The sequence below is a fragment of the Mytilus edulis genome, chromosome 11, assembly GCF_963676685.1.
Source record: "Mytilus edulis chromosome 11, xbMytEdul2.2, whole genome shotgun sequence".
Taxonomy (NCBI): domain Eukaryota; kingdom Metazoa; phylum Mollusca; class Bivalvia; order Mytilida; family Mytilidae; genus Mytilus; species Mytilus edulis.
This window is the reverse complement of record NC_092354.1, coordinates 79,792,364-79,809,598: the sequence shown is the minus strand read 5'-3', so window position 1 is coordinate 79,809,598 and position 17,235 is coordinate 79,792,364. Positions and strand designations below refer to the sequence as shown.

The following is a 17,235-nucleotide window of genomic DNA, read 5'->3' as shown; positions in this document are numbered from 1 at the left end:
TATCTTAACCTTCTATACTCTTGTGTACCCAAAAAACCTACAGATATCTTAACCTTCTATAGTCTTGTGTACCCAAAAAACCGAAATATCTTAACCTTCTATACTCTTGTGTACCCCAAAAACCTACAGATATCTTAACCTTCTATAGTCTTGTGTACCCAAAAAAACCTACAGATATCTTAACCGTCTATAGTCTTGTGTACCCAAACAACCTACAGATATCTTAACCTTCTATAGTCTTGTGAACCCCAAAAACCTACAGATATCTTAACCCGAATAAAGTTAAAACAAATAGTATGTAAGAAAATATTTTAATTTTACAATGATTTAATTTACAATAGATGTCTACACTTTCATATCAATCACATGACTATCATGTGATTATTCAAATAGTTCAAAGTTCAATTGAGTGGAATCAATTATGTGACATTATAATTATCTGATCCTACATATTCTATAACATAGTGTTCACATGATAATTGTTACCTAGTAATGATGATAACATGCATTATAAGTGAATATACATGAAGTGTTCGCTTTGAAGAAATTCCAAGTGAAACAGCACTACACTGTTCTTGCTATGTGTATTGGTATTTTTTAAAGGGACATTCATAGCAAGCATTTCATGGGCATTATTTTAAAGAAATAAATTAAAAAGATTTTGAAATGCAAAGATTGAGTTGTTATCTATAAACATAAAAATAAATTTGTTTTCAAAAATGCACAAAATCAGAAGTTGATAAAATGGCCTGAATAACTGATAAGATATTTAACTTTTTAATGAATTCAGATCTTACTGTCCATTTAATAACATTTTTCGACTTTAGAATGATCTCTTTCAGTTTAAATTTCATATCCTTATTACATGATATACAGGAACTTTCCGCATGCAACACTATTAACAAAACACACAGTGCCTCACATTTTATATCATATTATGTTTTACTTAAGAGAAGTTACTTCCTTCAATCAGAAGATATTTCAGTTATACAGGCAATCTCTTTCTTATATCAAAACATGTTTATTTTAATACAAGTTACATTCTTTCTTAGTTGTTTATCATACACTAAGGACCCCCAATTATTTATCAGTGGGTACCTTACACAGGGAACTACAATTTGTTATCACAATTTGGTTGTAGTACACAGATTATTTCCCTTTTCCCATGGCTAGATTACATTATGCAGGTTGTGAGTTTCTGAGATGCAGAAAGGTTATCTTTCAGCCCATATAATCTTGTTGTGGTTATGAATATGTAACTACTGTTGGAGATAATTTTTTCTTCTATAGATATAAAAATGCTAATTAATAATTGGAAAGAACACGTATGTAATGCAACTGGACAAAATACTGATATCAGCTTAATTTTCTTTATATCAAAAATGAATCTGCACTAAATTTTAAAAATTTAAAAGTTGTACATTTGAAAAATTCCTTCCTTCAATTAAGTCATTCAATGCATTAAATGACCACAAAAGTTTTATATAAGGAATGTTTCGACAAGTTGTTGTATAAATGTTCAATCTCCTTCTGTTTTCAAAATAGTTATTTGTATTACACAGTAAGACAATGACTGTATTTAAAATAAATAAATGACATAAAATTGATCTAAAATACCAGTATAACTGACAGTAAAAATAAATAAATAATAATAAATTTGTTCCTTCTTGGGATGCTCTATTCACAGAGATGAATTATGGGATAACAGGAAGTGGATGATCAATGGATGAGTCTATTGTATTGCATCATGGGAATATTTCAATCACAGTTTTTACATCTGGAAGTTTTCCTTATGCTACAAATGTGTCTGAAAAAGAGAGAAAAGGGTATTATTTATAAAAAAAAGTGTATACATAAAAAAACAAACATATTCGTACTTTTAAAGCTTCCAGTATCAAAATTATATTGTTATCAACTAAATTTGTCAATTGAAATGACTCTTTTCATAAAATTTAATAAAACATAATCTTCTCAACCCCATCCCTCTACATGATGTCTCTCCTTAATACTCTTCAACTTCGTACTTTATTTGGCCTTTTTAACTTTTTTAGATTCGAGCATCACTGATGAGTCTTTTGTAGATGAAATGCGCGTCTGGTGAATATACAAAATTTAGTCCTGGTATCTATGATGAGTTCATCTTACAGACAATGTTAATATAACACTTAATTGGGCATCTTGGACAGTATTGAACACCCACAAACAAATTAAAAACTTTGTTCACTTTAGTTGAAAAGGGGATATTATTATTTATAAGCGAATTTTGGGTGACTATTTGAAAGAGGTTAATACTTTATAAAAATTATTCTAAAATTTCTTCAATAGAAAAATTGCCAAATAATGAGGAATAATTTAATCTAAAGGACTAACTAAATGACATACTTATACCAATGTATCAAATTTAGTCAGAACATGGAAGTTAATAAAAGATAAATCTATACTAAATTGTCACAAAAAAAAAGAAGATGTGGTAAGACTGCGAATGATGACACCTTCAAACAGAAACCAAATGACAATATGATGTTTGTTTTTGAAACGATAAAAACTCTTGAAAATCAGATAATACAAATACAAACAAAATATACTGGGGAATTGATGCCACAAGAAACTTATATTTTGTATACTTAAATCCTACAAAATATTTTATTCTGATCCCTTGATACACAAAAAAAAAAGAATAAAATTGTTATAGTATGTGAAATATTATTATAATTGGCTATATGTGGTACATGCTAACTAATTGTAAAAAATGTTAGTAAAATTGCATTAAAAGGCCACTATTCAATTAACGAATATAATTATTATAAGTCAGCATAAAATTGTAACAGTTTGATGAAATTGTTCTATGCTACCTCTTTTTAAACAAACTTTAACTTTTAAAGAAGTCTACATTCCCCCTGATTTGGCCTAAAGAATTTTGATATGAGTCTCTTTGTTCAGTCATATATCACTGTATAAAGATGAAATACGTGTCTGATTTAAAAAATTAATAGACTGGTATCTTCGATGATTTTTATAAGAATAAAAGAAAAGTGTGTCAATCTGAGAGATGCCATTGACTGCAATTAAGCAATAGTCAATTTAAAAGCGTGAAAGTGACACCACCGAAATTAAAATTGATCTTTGTTTGGTGGTTTAACATTGTCTACAAGTTTCAAAACATTTCATTGATTGTGGAAATATCAAATTAAGCAGTCATTGTTTCTATTCATAAAGGGACATAACTCATAAACAGTTACCGTGACAACACCCAAATTTTGAACAGAATCAGTGTTTGACGGAAATAAAAATCTGCATCGTAATCGAGTTTCATAACATCAGATAGTGGAACAAAGGTAAACCTAAGTGACCTCATTGCCTACAAGCCAGGACATAGGGAGTACACTTAGATTCTTAAGACAACCAAATTGCTACCCTTGACTTGATTTTAGAAAGAGAAACAAACTTTATGAAATGAAATCAGAGTAACTGTTTTCATGGAGGGATATCACCTAATTGGTAGTAAATTGCAGATAATCTTATCTTAACAATATTCAAATAGTACCTTATCATTCTATTTGACAATAAAACATACATATAACACCATTTAAAAAGGTTAATAAATTAGAAGAAAACAACAATAAATTACACCACTGACATCATGGTAAAACAATAAAATAAAAAAAACCTAACAATATAGACCTTCATTGTCATGGTAACATATCATTGTCCCGGGTTAACAGAGGTAAATTGTGTAAGAACATTTAAAGGCCTTACAACAGAAATGTTGGGGTTTCATTCAAAAATATCCATTGATAACAACATCTGGAATAATACTGTAATTGTTATGGTTACTAAACATGTGGTTGTTAGTGGTTACAACTGGCAATAACTACATTAATAGAATTACGACTAGCTGTTAAAAGATCCATAACTTGGTTGTCATGGTTACAACTAGCTGTGACTTCAATACTCTCACAGTTAAAACATAACAAAATAGGTAAAAAAATTGGGAGATTGTTAAAGATAATCAGTGTAATTTTAAAGAGGGGTTGATTATTAGTCCACAGATTCCAAAATAAAACTATTATAAATATGACTAAATTCTTTGTCTCTCATGACAGTGACTTAAGCCAGATCACCTGTTTAATATGGGGACGAAGTCCCCTATTACAGTAGAAAATTCAAAAAAAAAAAAAAAAAAAAAAAAAAAAATCGGGAAAATTTCCCGAATTTTTCATTGTACTAATGAACTCAAAATCGTTCAATTTTTTTTGTCGTGTTTTTTAATTTCCGGATCTGCGCAGAACACAAAACTCTACTTCCTTCTTCCGGTCTTGTTGTCGTGAGACTTTGATTAGTCTAGTAAAATATAGGAACTCAAGGAACACAATACCAATATTTCATTTTTAATCATTCTTTGTCTTTGGTATGAATGAACGTTAGGCATACCTGATGCATTGCGTTTCTTTGTTTACATTGAACATGACGTCATAACTTAAATAACGTCACAAGTAAAATCCCTAACAACAGAACCAAAATCGGAAACGTTACGGTATTTCCGTATCTTTTTTTTAACAAATAATTAAAATACAAAAAAAATAATTTAAACAAACTTCGTCCCCATTCACAGGAAATGCCTGCCTCATATTATGTAAGCATAACATATCACATAACCTTAAATTAGTAGTTCAGGTCACCTGACTTATTAAGTGTTTCCCCTAAAACATTTCACGTCAACATTTATCCCTACAACTGTATTTCAGGTCACCAGTATCTTATGTCACATGACTTGTCACATGACAGTATTACCATGTCAACAGCTAGTTGTATTATCATTTTTACCCACAACCAATGAAGCTAAAGTTACCTCACTACAGCTGTAAATAAATACAAAACATTTGGTTAGATCTCAATGTTACTTTATATAATTAATATACAGCAAACTACATGAATTATAGATGTTAAGATATCTTAGTTCATGCTAAAACAGGTTAAATGGTTCAGAAAAGTCACAACAAATTACAGGAGTAAGAGAAAAGTATTAAGACTGGTTGGTGTTGGGTGTTGGTGATTAATGTGGCATAAAGTATTGTCCAATATGTTTAATAATTCTTATTATTGCATAGCAATATAATATTTCCCACAGAAAGTAACCAAAAGTTAGCGTGCGATAAATTCTAATATTGCACTAGTGCAATAAATATCAAAATTCATGACGTCATCAACGACAAAATCTTAGTTTAAACCAATCTTTACTTTCAAATATTATATTGCTATACAATAAAAGGGTTATTGCATAAATATTAGGGAATATTGTCCCTCGTAGAATACATATTGAACTCACAAGCACGTGTAATATAAAATTCTACTCGGCACAATATTCCCCAATATTTAGCAATAACCCTATATTATGCTTAATATACTTATTACGCAATATGAACATGATGAAAGTTCAAATGTCATAATAATAGTGTGAGTAAATGAAATATCATTATGGTTGCTGTCTTTGATAAATTATGCTTTATTTTATCAAGTTTATTCTTTTGCCATAAATTTGGATGGTTTCAATTTTTGTAAAATATGGGCCATTTATAGATGAATATACAGGACGTGTTTACTCATTTTTGCTAGCTAAAGTTACCTAAAGTGGCTTACATCAACCTTTACATTCAATAGGTAGAGCTCTACATTCTGAACATTTCCACCCTTCTCAGACTTTATTTATTCATGGTTTCAAAATTATAGAAAAATCTTGCATTTTATCTCTATGTTCAATTTTAAGCCATGTCAGCCATCTTGGATAGGGGCGGGATCATCGGACACATTTTTAAAAACAAAATATCTCAATGATGATCCTCCCCAAGTTTGTTTAAATTTGGCCCAAGAGTTTCAGCTTAGAAGATTTTTGTAAAATTTAACAAACGGTGTCATATATGACCAAGTGATGAAGAAGCTCACTTGGCTCTTTGGGCAAGGTGAGCTAAAGATCATGCTTATAAATGTGTTATGAATTGCTGCCATGTTTTGCTTTTCAACCTTTTGAATTTGAGCAGCAATGATGAGTCCTTATTAGACAAAACAAGTGTCTGGCATACAAAATGTTCATCCTGTGATCTAATAATATACTTATGACAAATAATTGCATGTACTGTAATATCAAATACTTTAGTAGTAAATCTATAGATAAAGAGATACAAGAATTAATTTCTTTCCAAATATCACTATCTAAAATCTTTTTTATCTGACAATTAGATGTCAATTCAAATATCCAGGTTCTAAATAACAAAACTTTGATAGTAATATAAAGAAGTCTTTAAAATCTTTATTTTTTAAAATTTGTATTAAGTAGTCGATGACTATTTAAATGTATATACACTTTAAAGTTTCTTCTGTAATATCAATTTTCTACACGATTTCAGTGGTTGCATAGGTCATCATATTGCTATATTATTTTTCTAAATGTAATGATCCAGCATAGGGTTAAATCTAAATATCTCATCATCTAGTCCTCTGTAATTTGCTGTATTCATTAACCAAGTTTCAACGCATGCTTTAACTTAGGTTACTTCTAATTAATTATGCTGTCTTCATGCTTAAATTATCTGACTTGATTTTGCATACATATCATAATACTCTCAACACAAAGAACAAAAGAACAGATTAACACATGCATATAAATAATACATGAAAAATCTGATTAAAGTATACATATATCAATTTGGTTTTCCAGAAATTGTGTTATATTCTAATTTGTAAGGAAGCTATATATTTTTATGACCTATTCATTGAAATGCTACCATTCTTAAAAACAGAGCATTCCTATAAACGTGATATTAACTGGGTGATATGCATTGTTCAGGGTCAAACTTAAATTGAAAATCTGATTTGTGTTTGCAACAGACATGGTACAATAAGGGAATTTATTAATCCTTAGTTTCCATGCACACTGAATCACAAACTTATTTCTTCACAAATACAAACATATTTCAATTACAATGCTTTTTTTTCTTTCACTGCCCAATAAAATGATAACTCTTCCTATTGAAAATAATAAAACAATGTTGAAGAGGTGTCATATACTTGGAAGTGGAGCAAAGATAGATTTAAATTTTCTCCTTTCAAATATTTTCCAGTTTAAAAATGCAGTTTTCAACTTCTTTTTTTTAAACAAAAATTAAGACCAAGATATGCACAAATCAGAAAATCATGAAACAGTGATCTGTCTACTGGAAATCATCAATGTATAATATCAGTAATAGGCAACAGTGTCATCATCCAAGTGCTTTAGTCAAACACATCTTCCTTTATCTAATTAATGATCAATCATAAACATGACAGCTAGCAAAGAATCATTTCAGTTGGCAAGAAAAAAGAATGCATTCCTCTCTAAGAAAAGATTTAAGATAGACATACTTTGGTCAGATAGAATAAGATTTACAGCAAGAATCAACCATTGGCTAGAAGTGCTCAACTCAAGGACAGAAAACTCGAAACATAGACAATAAGAGAAGAACATTTGAAACAGAACAGAAGCATTGAATCAGGTGTTCACATAATACCTCCAATACATCTGTATTTTCTTCCTATCAAATCAGAAATAGTTTGTATACATGTAAATATGTGTATACAGTAACTTATAGTTGATGTGTTTCCCTCAGCTTTAGTTTGTAACCAGGATTTGATTTCTCTCAATCGATTTATGACTTTCAAACAGTGATATGCTACTGTTGCCTTTATTCATACAATGTTATAGGAATTATAGCCTGTTATACTTGAGCATGAAATGAAAATTATCAAATCTATGCAGATTATATGATGACACAGTTAATTTTGTAAATGGCCATCAAATACCACTGACCTGATCACATTCATGTCATCTCTGTAGGAAAATTAATACTAAAATCTTTACAAATGAACAGTACCTTAAGGATATCATCAACAAAATTGAAAATCGCACAATTTTAATGCATAAATTTCCATAATCATGATGTCTGAAACGTAAAATTTGTAAAAATCAAATGGGAGCTTACAAAAAAAGATATAAACAATTTATCAAAGTTTCATGAAAACTGCTGAAAGCATTTTTGAGTTACTATCAGAAAGCTGGAAAATCCCCCTTTTTTTAATAAATGAAACCCAACAACTCGTAAACTTAAAATCTGAAAGTCATAAAAATTGAAAGGCAGCTTGCATTAATAGATATAAACAATTCACCAAGGTTTCAGGAAAACTGCTAAAAGCATTTTTTGAGTATTTTTAAACAAGAATGTGTCCTCAGTACACGAATGCCCCACTCGCACTATCATTTTCCATGTTCAGTGAAACCGTGAAATTGGGATAAAAACTCTAATTTGGCATTTAAATTAGAAAGACCATATCATAGGGAACATGTGTACCAAGTTTGAAGTCGATTGGACTTCAACTTCATTAAAAACTACCTTGACCAAAAACTTTAACCTGAAGTGGGACAGATGGACGAACGGACGGACGAACGAACGGACAGACGCACAGACCAGAAAACATAATGCCCCTCTACTATTGTAGATGGGGCATAAAAAGTAACTGGGCGTAAAAAAACTAGGGAAATATTGATTGATTGTTGTTTGGTCAGTAACCAGAGGATACCATTTAATGCATATTCAGGATGGATCTAAATAAGATATTCAAATAATTGTTCAACTGATAATCAAATACCACCAACTTATCACAGTTACTTAATAAACTTAACTTCCAAAGTTTTAACTCTTCACAATCATTCATGACATCCTTTTTAATAAGTTGTTAAAATGTCCCCAGATATAACAATAAGAAACTCTACAAACAAACAAACAAGTGAACATGTGACTTAACAACTGAACATATGACTTACGTCTGAACAAGTGTAATCTTAATGTCTGTTCTGCCTATAAGTGATAATATTCCCTAGAATTTGATAATACATTGACTGCATGATATTGGTTTAACTTATCATTAGATGGATATAAACACTGTATTCTCTGTCAATATTTAACAAGAATTTCACTTTTTCATAAGACGTTTCATGATAATGTGCACTACCAACACTGTTGATGCTTGTTCAAAATGTATTCAAGTAAAGCAAATTTTTTAAATACTTTTTTCTAGTTAATTTATTGCAGTTTAAAAGCCAATCATTTAATTGCTATCAACTTGTATCATTCTCTAATCCTCAGCCATTTTCAGCAATACATACCAGCATTCTTCAGATAATTTGTATTTTTGAGTTTTCCTCACAGGAGGAATTTAACAATTCAAGAATACAGGACAGGAAGTAACTCCAGTACTACCCTTTACCATCAAGTTTTCTTTCCTACCAATAATTCAAAAGATGACTTACGACTTAGCTATATTTCATGAGATTTGTTTTGGATATCTGACTGGAACATTTGTGTATCTATTTTGTTAATTTTTTGTTTGCACAGGATGTCATGCATTGAAAAAAAAAACTATGTGTTTCATGCTACCCATTATCCTATAAAATAAAATTTCTGCAAACAAAACAAATGGAGAATGTTTTACTGTATCATTTTCAATTCATAAAATATTGAATATCAAAATGTTGTCTGAATTAACTTCAAGTTTATGTGATATCAAATGAATTATTTGGTCTATTTGTATGGAAATAAATGAATTAAGCAAAAATTTGAATGACCTGAGCTACCCATGCCTCATGATTTTAGAGACAACTCCATGATTTGCAGTGTATTGTGTTTGTAATTTTTGAGTGATTTTTCCTTTCTATGTGTGTATCCTACATATTTGTTGAAATAATAAAATAAAATATTTGTAGGTCATTGCAAAATATAAACCCATTATTGTGTGAATCGCAAAAGAAGAACCCAATATTAGCATGAATTAATTCAACATAAAAGTTACATGCAAACGTTTGTAAGAATGAAAAGTTGTAATGTAGGGGTTTTCAGTCAAACTAGAGAATGCTGGGTAATACAACTGTATCTATTCTGTGTGACAATAGACAGAACTAAAGAGAGATAGAGAAGTATATGTAGTCTGTGTGTGTAGATATACATATCATGCTTTTACCTCATAAATTATCACCCTCCTGTCTTTCTAAAAATGATTTTATTAAAATGATTTTAATAGGTCCATTATTTACAGCATTTGTTAAAGATACTTAAAGAAAAACATGGTATGACTTCAAATTATATGGGGAATGAAACTTTCAAATGACTTCTTAGAGATAAATAAAATCAGACACAAAATGTAAGAAGATTAAAATATAAAATCCAAACAACTGACATAAAGTAAAACTTGTGTACTTGATGTCTGAATACAAACAGTAATAAAGCAAATGTCTTTCATTGAACTCCATATTTTTAATTTTTTTTTAATGCTTCTTTTTCCATCTTTAACATCTTCTTATTTTTCATATTAAAATCTTAATATTTATGAAAATACATGAAAATGCTGATAAAGAGACAAACAATCGCCTGTTAATGAAAAACACACACAAAAAAAAAGGTTAACAATCTGACAGCTTTTTTCCAAAAAAAATTTTTTAAATTACAAATGAAAACAAATCAGCAACGAGAGTAGGGTCAGAAAACCAATAAAGTCATAGATAACTGGATTACCATTATTATAATATGAATATAAACAGATTAAACCACTGCACATGATTATGTTTATGTTCTGATTGTTTGGAGAGATCAAAGGGTATTCTCACAATATTCTAAATATCAAACACCATTTAAATCATACATAGTTGCAATCATTTTGTTTCCTTTTTTTATATGAAAAGAATCAGACTGACTTGCAAAAAGTATTCTGTAAGAAGCTCCGTTTAAGCATACTATACATTATTTCTTCTAAAACAGTCCCTTCACCTAAATGCTTACAAAACTACTAACCATTTCTTCTTCCTCCTCCTCATCAATCTGACTTGGATTTTCAGTTGGGTTTCTCACATTTCCCCCCTGGTTTGTTAAAGTTGTGTCCTCACTTTTAGTATCCAGTTCACCATTGAGTTCCTGGTTTTCTGGTCCCTGTGATTCTAACGCAGAGGCATATGATGTCTCTGTACTACTTATCATTGTATTGTTCACAGATTTAATGGGAGATAAAGATTGAGATGATGGAGCTTCAGAGTCCAGCTCAGCTTGAAAACTTTGTTCTGTAAATGTCAGGATGAAAAAATGGGTTAAATTCAAGATTACATATCAGCATTAAGCAAATACAAAACAATTATCCATTGCTGCTTTGTCAAACAATTTATCAATTATGTGAATAAAATAGAGGCTGAGATGTAAGAATTTGTATAAACTGTACAACCTCTGAATCTCACAAGTGTCAGAGGAATAAATATTTCAAGAATCATACATTAAATTATTAATTGTAGGTATATAATCTGATATAAAGATTTAATTCAATTTTTATGTAATTATCATTACATTACTTTTTCTAGCTAAATATCAGTGCTTTGAAGTGCTAACAAATAAAAAAACCATATAACTTGTTTGCTTATTCTTTTGCTTAAACTAATAAAATAAAGAAATAGCAACATTGTGTCTGGTTATAAAGAATTAAAATATGAACTGCTATTCACGAAAAAAAACTTCAAATACAGCTTGTATGGAAGGGTGTTTATTCTCAATCTGTGCAGAAAAAATATGCTATTGGGATCAAGTAAATGTCAATAAGTTAAAAGTTTAAATATTTCCTAATCAAAGTCCCATAACTCTAGAAGCAATTAAACATGAATCAAATCTCATTAAAAAAAAACGACTATGTAAAAGTGATGCTTCTTCATAAATGGGATATAAATAACCCACAAGGAAGTTTGGTGCTTTTACTACTAAACCTTATAATATATTTGTTTTGTCTAAATTCTTTCAACTTACTTATACTAAAATTTTGATAGGGTTGTGTTTCAATTATAAAGGCCTTAAATTTACTCTTTCACTATTGTAATCAGTCATATAATTTGTTACCAAAACACTTTTATTTTGTGAACCAGTGAATTGGTAATATTTTGTCATTTAAAATACTTTTATTTTGTGAACTTGTGAATTGGTAATATTTTGCCATTAAAACACTTTTATTTTGTGAACCAGTAAAAAAAGACTTATTTATTCACGTTGAATGTAATTAATCTGCTTTTGATCTTTTATTTTGACAAACCAAAAACTCAATGCAAGCTTAAAATACATACATGAACAAAGTTTGGGTAGATTATATGGGGAGCTTGGTCACTTTTTGTCAACTAAATGTATGTAAAAAGAAGCCAGACTTATTTCTAAATATATAATAAGCAGTGCTATACAATATTGCTATACTGCAAACAGAAGCTACCGTGGATTCATCTATTTTCATGGGTATCAACCAGTGATATTGTTTGCCTTAAATTACTGGAGAATAAAGGCTTTTCCCCTGGAGAAGAATCTCAATTTGAAAAAAAAATGGCTTACAATTATTCCCAAAAAGACAGCTTTTTTCCCAAACAGTGCAGTCTCAGTAGTAATTGTGCATGAACTGAAAAACAGTCATTTAAACATTTTTCATGCCTAGAATGACTATATGTGCAGATTTGAGGGTCTATTTATGCATCTTCACTGACAATAAGGGGTCTTATTTTAAATGAGGGTTTACCTCTTGAAAGGGGGTCTGCAAATTTAAGTTCCATTCATAGTTTATTATAAATTTCCCAATTTGATAAAAATGACACATATTTTCTCAATAAAAAAGGGTAGAGGTAGTTTAGAAAAGAAAAAAAACAATATCACTGTCAATTTTTTGTGGATTGTTGAAAACATTTTTATGTACATTTAATTTCATGGTTTTGCCAATCTCTGTATACATAGACTATTGAAAATATGTTATTCCTTGAACATTTGAATTCGTGGTTCACCTGTGCCCACGGACATTGGTATCCCCCAAAAAATAATGATGACACAGTATGCTACAAAGGGCTCATTTCAACGATAAGGTAACAACATAAGAGTTCCTCAAAATTTGGCCAAGAATAAATCTAAGCTTTTGATTGACAAGCAGTGCTGTCATGCTCATTGCAATAGTTTGTGATTGTGGTCATAAAATAAAAAGCTAACAGATTTGAAGCTAAATTTGGCCAAGAATAAATCTAAGATTTTGATTGACAAGCAGTACTGTCACGCTCATTGCAACAGTTTGTGATTGTGGTCATAAAATAAAAAGCTAACAGATTTGAAGCTAAAAGAGGCCAAAGTTAAATCTAAGCTTTTGATTGACAAGCAGTGCTGTCACTTGTACCTATTTCACTGTAACAACTGGGTGTAGAAGGCGTGTAACTGGGCGTACCCTCTGTAAAATCTGTATGAGTGGGCGTGGACTCTGACAGACTGAGATTAGGTGACGCTGGCATCTGTGTCGTCTCCTGATATGTTACTGTAAATTTACCACTACTGGAATAATCTAGCCTGAAATATACATAATAAATATGGTGAGAGGTATGAATTATACAGGATTTTTCTTAGTATCGCAAAAATTAAAATTTGCATTTTAGTCTAAGATGACAAAATTGCAATATTAAATGCATGCAATCATTTCTGAATTTACAATATTTGTCAGAGCCTTGCTCTATGTATCACTTTTTGCTATAAATAAAAGATCTAACACCCAACAACTATATAAGCTAAAATCAAAGCAACTACCTGCCCACCAAATTAATAACTGATATTTCTGAAATCTGGTTAAAAACCAAAGTAACAGTGTTTTTTGAAATACTAAGGCTTTTCTACCTCAGGAATCGATTACCTTAGCTGTATTTGGCAAAACTTTTTGTAATTTTGGTCCTCAAATGCTCTTCAACTTCGTACTTTATTTGGTCTTTTTAACTTTTTTGAATTTTAAAACGTCACTGATGAGTCCTTTGTAGATGAAACACATGTCTAGCGTAAATACAAAATTTCATCCTGGTATCTATAATGAGTTTATTTAGACAATTTCTTACCTTTTGTTTTCAGATTCAGAAGAAATAGTTCTTCCTGTATATAAAACTCTTGATGCGTTAGGAGACCTGTTTTGTTGTCGTGGTGATGGCCCTCTATCTAGGGCCTCAGCGAATGTAGGAGGAGGAGTGGAGTTTTCTGGGACTAAATCTGGGCGTCTTCCTGTAGCCCCTGAAAGAAAAGTATTGGATTTTAACTTGTAATTTTGCATTGCACATGGACATTTATTTCTCAGACGATTTATGACATTTTCATACTAAATCTCGTGGATGTGTACGAATTTATACTTAATTCTAGGAGAACATGTTTTATCTTTTAGATGTTGTTGACTTTAAACCAACTTTCAGTAACTGACAGTATTCTTATATCTGTGGGTTTTTTTATTTGTTTTTATGTAAGTTAGTTTTTTAGCTTAATACTGATATATTGAGATAAGTCATTTCAAGTGAATTTTCAAGTGTTTTTTTTAAATGTTGTTGTGCTGTTACATCACTGTCCCAGATTAGATGTCTGTAGAGTTTTATTTAAGAGATCAATAAAGAAAACAGATTCAAATAACATTTATGTCCCAGATTAGGGAAGGGTTAAGTGCTCAAAAACATGTTTAACCCTACCGCATCTATGTTTCTGTTACAAAGAAGGAGCCAATAATTCAGCTGTGTACTTGGTTCGTACATATCATATTTGTGTTGTGTTTGGTGTTGTGTTTTGTTATAAATTCTGCAATTAGTTTTCTCATTTGAACTGTTTGCTCTATATTTTGATGACTTTTGCCTGTGACAGGTCAATTTTCCTCGGAGTAACTATATGACCTTTACCTGAGACAGGTTGACTCTCCTCTGAGTAAATCTATGCCCTTTATTTTGTTGAATCTTACCCGAGACAAGTTGATCTTCCTCTTGAGTAACTTTATGCCCTATATTTGGATGACCTTTACCTGAGATGGGTTGACCTTCCTCTGAGTAACTATATACCATATATTTTGTTGACTCTTACCCCAGACAAATTGACCTTCCTTTGAGTAACTATGCTCTATATTTTGATGACCTTTACCTGAGACGGGTTGAATCTCTTCTGAGTAACTTTATGACCTATATTTTGATGACCTTTACCTGAGACGGGTTGACTCTCTTCTGAGTAACTATATGCCCTATATTTTGATGACCTTTACCTGAGACGGGTTGACTCTCTTCTGAGTAACTATATGCCCTATATTTTGATGACCTTTACCCTAGACTGGTTGACTCTCTTCTGAGTAACTATATGCCCTATATTTGGATGACCTTTACCTGAGACAGGTTGACTCTCTTCTGAGTAACTATATGCCCTATATTTTGATGACCTTTACCTGAGACAGGTTGACTCTCTTCTGAGTAACTATATGCCCTATATTTGGATGACCTTTACCTGAGACGGGTTGACTCTCTTCTGAGTAACTTCATGCCCTATATTTTGATACCCTTTACCTGAGACTGGTTGACTCTCTTCTGAGTAACTATATGCCCTATATTTTGATACCCTTTACCCTAGACTGGTTGACTATCTTCTTAGTAACTATATGCCCTATATTTGGATGACCTTTACCTGAGACAGGTTGACTCTCTTCTGAGTAACTTCATGCCCTATATTTTGATGACCTTTACCTGAGACGGGTTGACTCTCCTCTGAGTAACTATATGCCCTATATTTTGATGACCTTTACCTGAGACAGATTGACTCTCTTCTGAGTAACTTCATGCCCTATATTTTGATGACCTTTACCTGAGACGGGTTGACTCTCTTCTGAGTAACTATATGCCCTATATTTTGAGGTTTCACCTTCTCCTTCAGAATTTCCATGTCTTCTTGGATATGTAGGTTTTCTTTTGGAAGGAGAATGTTTAATGGCTGAAAATAATAAAATAGAAGTCAATAATAATTTCAGCCAAATAAATACACAATGGGTAAGTAAATAATTAGCAGGTCTACACATAGCATGATACTGTTATTGAAGGATTCTTCTGACTTTGATTTTCATCTTTTGTGATCAAAGTCACAAGATTTATACCTGGGAGAATACCAAGCAATAATAATGCTGCATCAGCACAAAAATGCTATATTGCAGTGAGCCGAGCAATCTACTTTCTTTCCATTTAAATATTAATTGCCCTTCTTGTCCTTCAATCATTGTCATTGTCAATATAATACAATGGCAAGAAATGCAGAGTTTTAGAGTCATCAGGATTATTTAACCGAAGCAATGCATTCTGCAACTGTATTTGCTATAAACGTATTTACACTTTTGGTATTTAGCTGAATCTTGCCGCCGGATGACCTTAGATCTACTCCGAATCACCTTTTGACGTCCAAGCAACAATCCACTTTTAAATTGTGACGTCAAATATTTTAAATTATGATGTCAAAGATTACGGGAACCTGTGTGATTTTACGTAATGGCGGACAAATTTGCATACAAGTGTAAATACGTCTATTTGAGCAGTCAAATTGCATTGATTGTAGAATCATTTGTGATATAAATAGTTACTGACTGTTGCTTTGTTTATGATGTTGACGATGTGTTTCTATAGAGTTTTAATTAAGAGATCAATAAAGAAAACAGATGTAAATAACTTTTATGTTGTATCCTTTTATATTTAAATTTGATGGTTTTTATGTAAAAGCCAAAATATTTCATTTGAAATAAAAGTAAGGGTTGCAGTTTAACAAGGATAACCAAACATTGTCTCAAAATATATTTTTTTTATTTGTACTCAATTAATAAAATTTAAATTTTGAGATAATGTATAGTTATTCCAAATATATACATATTATAAGAGTATTCCATAGCAGATTTCAGCGTGTTATAGTATTAGGTTTCTAAAGAAATTAACGCTTTCACTAAGAAAAAAACAATCACTTCAAAGAATGCCAGCAAATGACTTACTGCTGTCTAAAAATGTACATATAAACTTAAATTTTAACCAAGTGGCACTTTTAGGACAGAATATTTTAGGACTTGACAAATATATCCCATAACACAATTAACATTCCCAAAAGGAGCAGCACTTCTATTATTGACCATCAGCTCAAAGTCACAGCGAGCTCTGAACACAGAAAAAGGAGCAGCACTTCTATTATTGACCTTCAGCTCAAAGTCACAGAGAGCTCTGCACACAGAAAAAGGAGCAGCACTTCTATTATTGACCTTCAGCTCATAGTCACAGCGAGCTCTGAACACAGAAAAAGGAGCAGCACTTCTATTATTGACCTTCAGCTCAAAGTCACAGCGAGCTCTGAACACAGAAAAAGG

At 31.0% G+C, this 17,235-nt stretch overlaps 1 protein-coding gene across 41 annotated transcripts in view; it reads right to left on the bottom strand.

Moving 5' to 3' along the window:
- Window positions 1-295: 295 nt before the first annotated feature.
- The window catches only part of LOC139496371 (phosphatidylinositol 4-phosphate 5-kinase type-1 alpha-like), a 40,170-nt gene continuing 23,230 nt past the window's right edge, over window positions 296-17,235 (bottom strand). For 5 of the 41 annotated variants that reach the window (XM_071284907.1, XM_071284915.1, XM_071284917.1 and 2 more), the window contains 6 exons: window positions 15,708-15,833; window positions 13,949-14,117; window positions 13,249-13,415; window positions 10,872-11,134; window positions 10,045-10,071; window positions 296-1,807 (listed from right to left, as the gene is read on the bottom strand). In XM_071284907.1, coding sequence (XP_071141008.1) covers window positions 1,796-1,807; window positions 10,045-10,071; window positions 10,872-11,134; window positions 13,249-13,415; window positions 13,949-14,117; window positions 15,708-15,833 — 764 coding nt within the window. In that variant the 3' untranslated portion in view covers window positions 296-1,795. Of the gene's footprint in view, window positions 1,808-4,843; window positions 4,860-7,379; window positions 7,566-8,851; window positions 8,905-10,044; window positions 10,072-10,859; window positions 11,135-13,248; window positions 13,416-13,948; window positions 14,118-15,707; window positions 15,834-17,235 lie in introns of those variants that run through there. The other 36 variants (XM_071284905.1, XM_071284913.1, XM_071284918.1 and 33 more) reach the window with 20 other exon arrangements.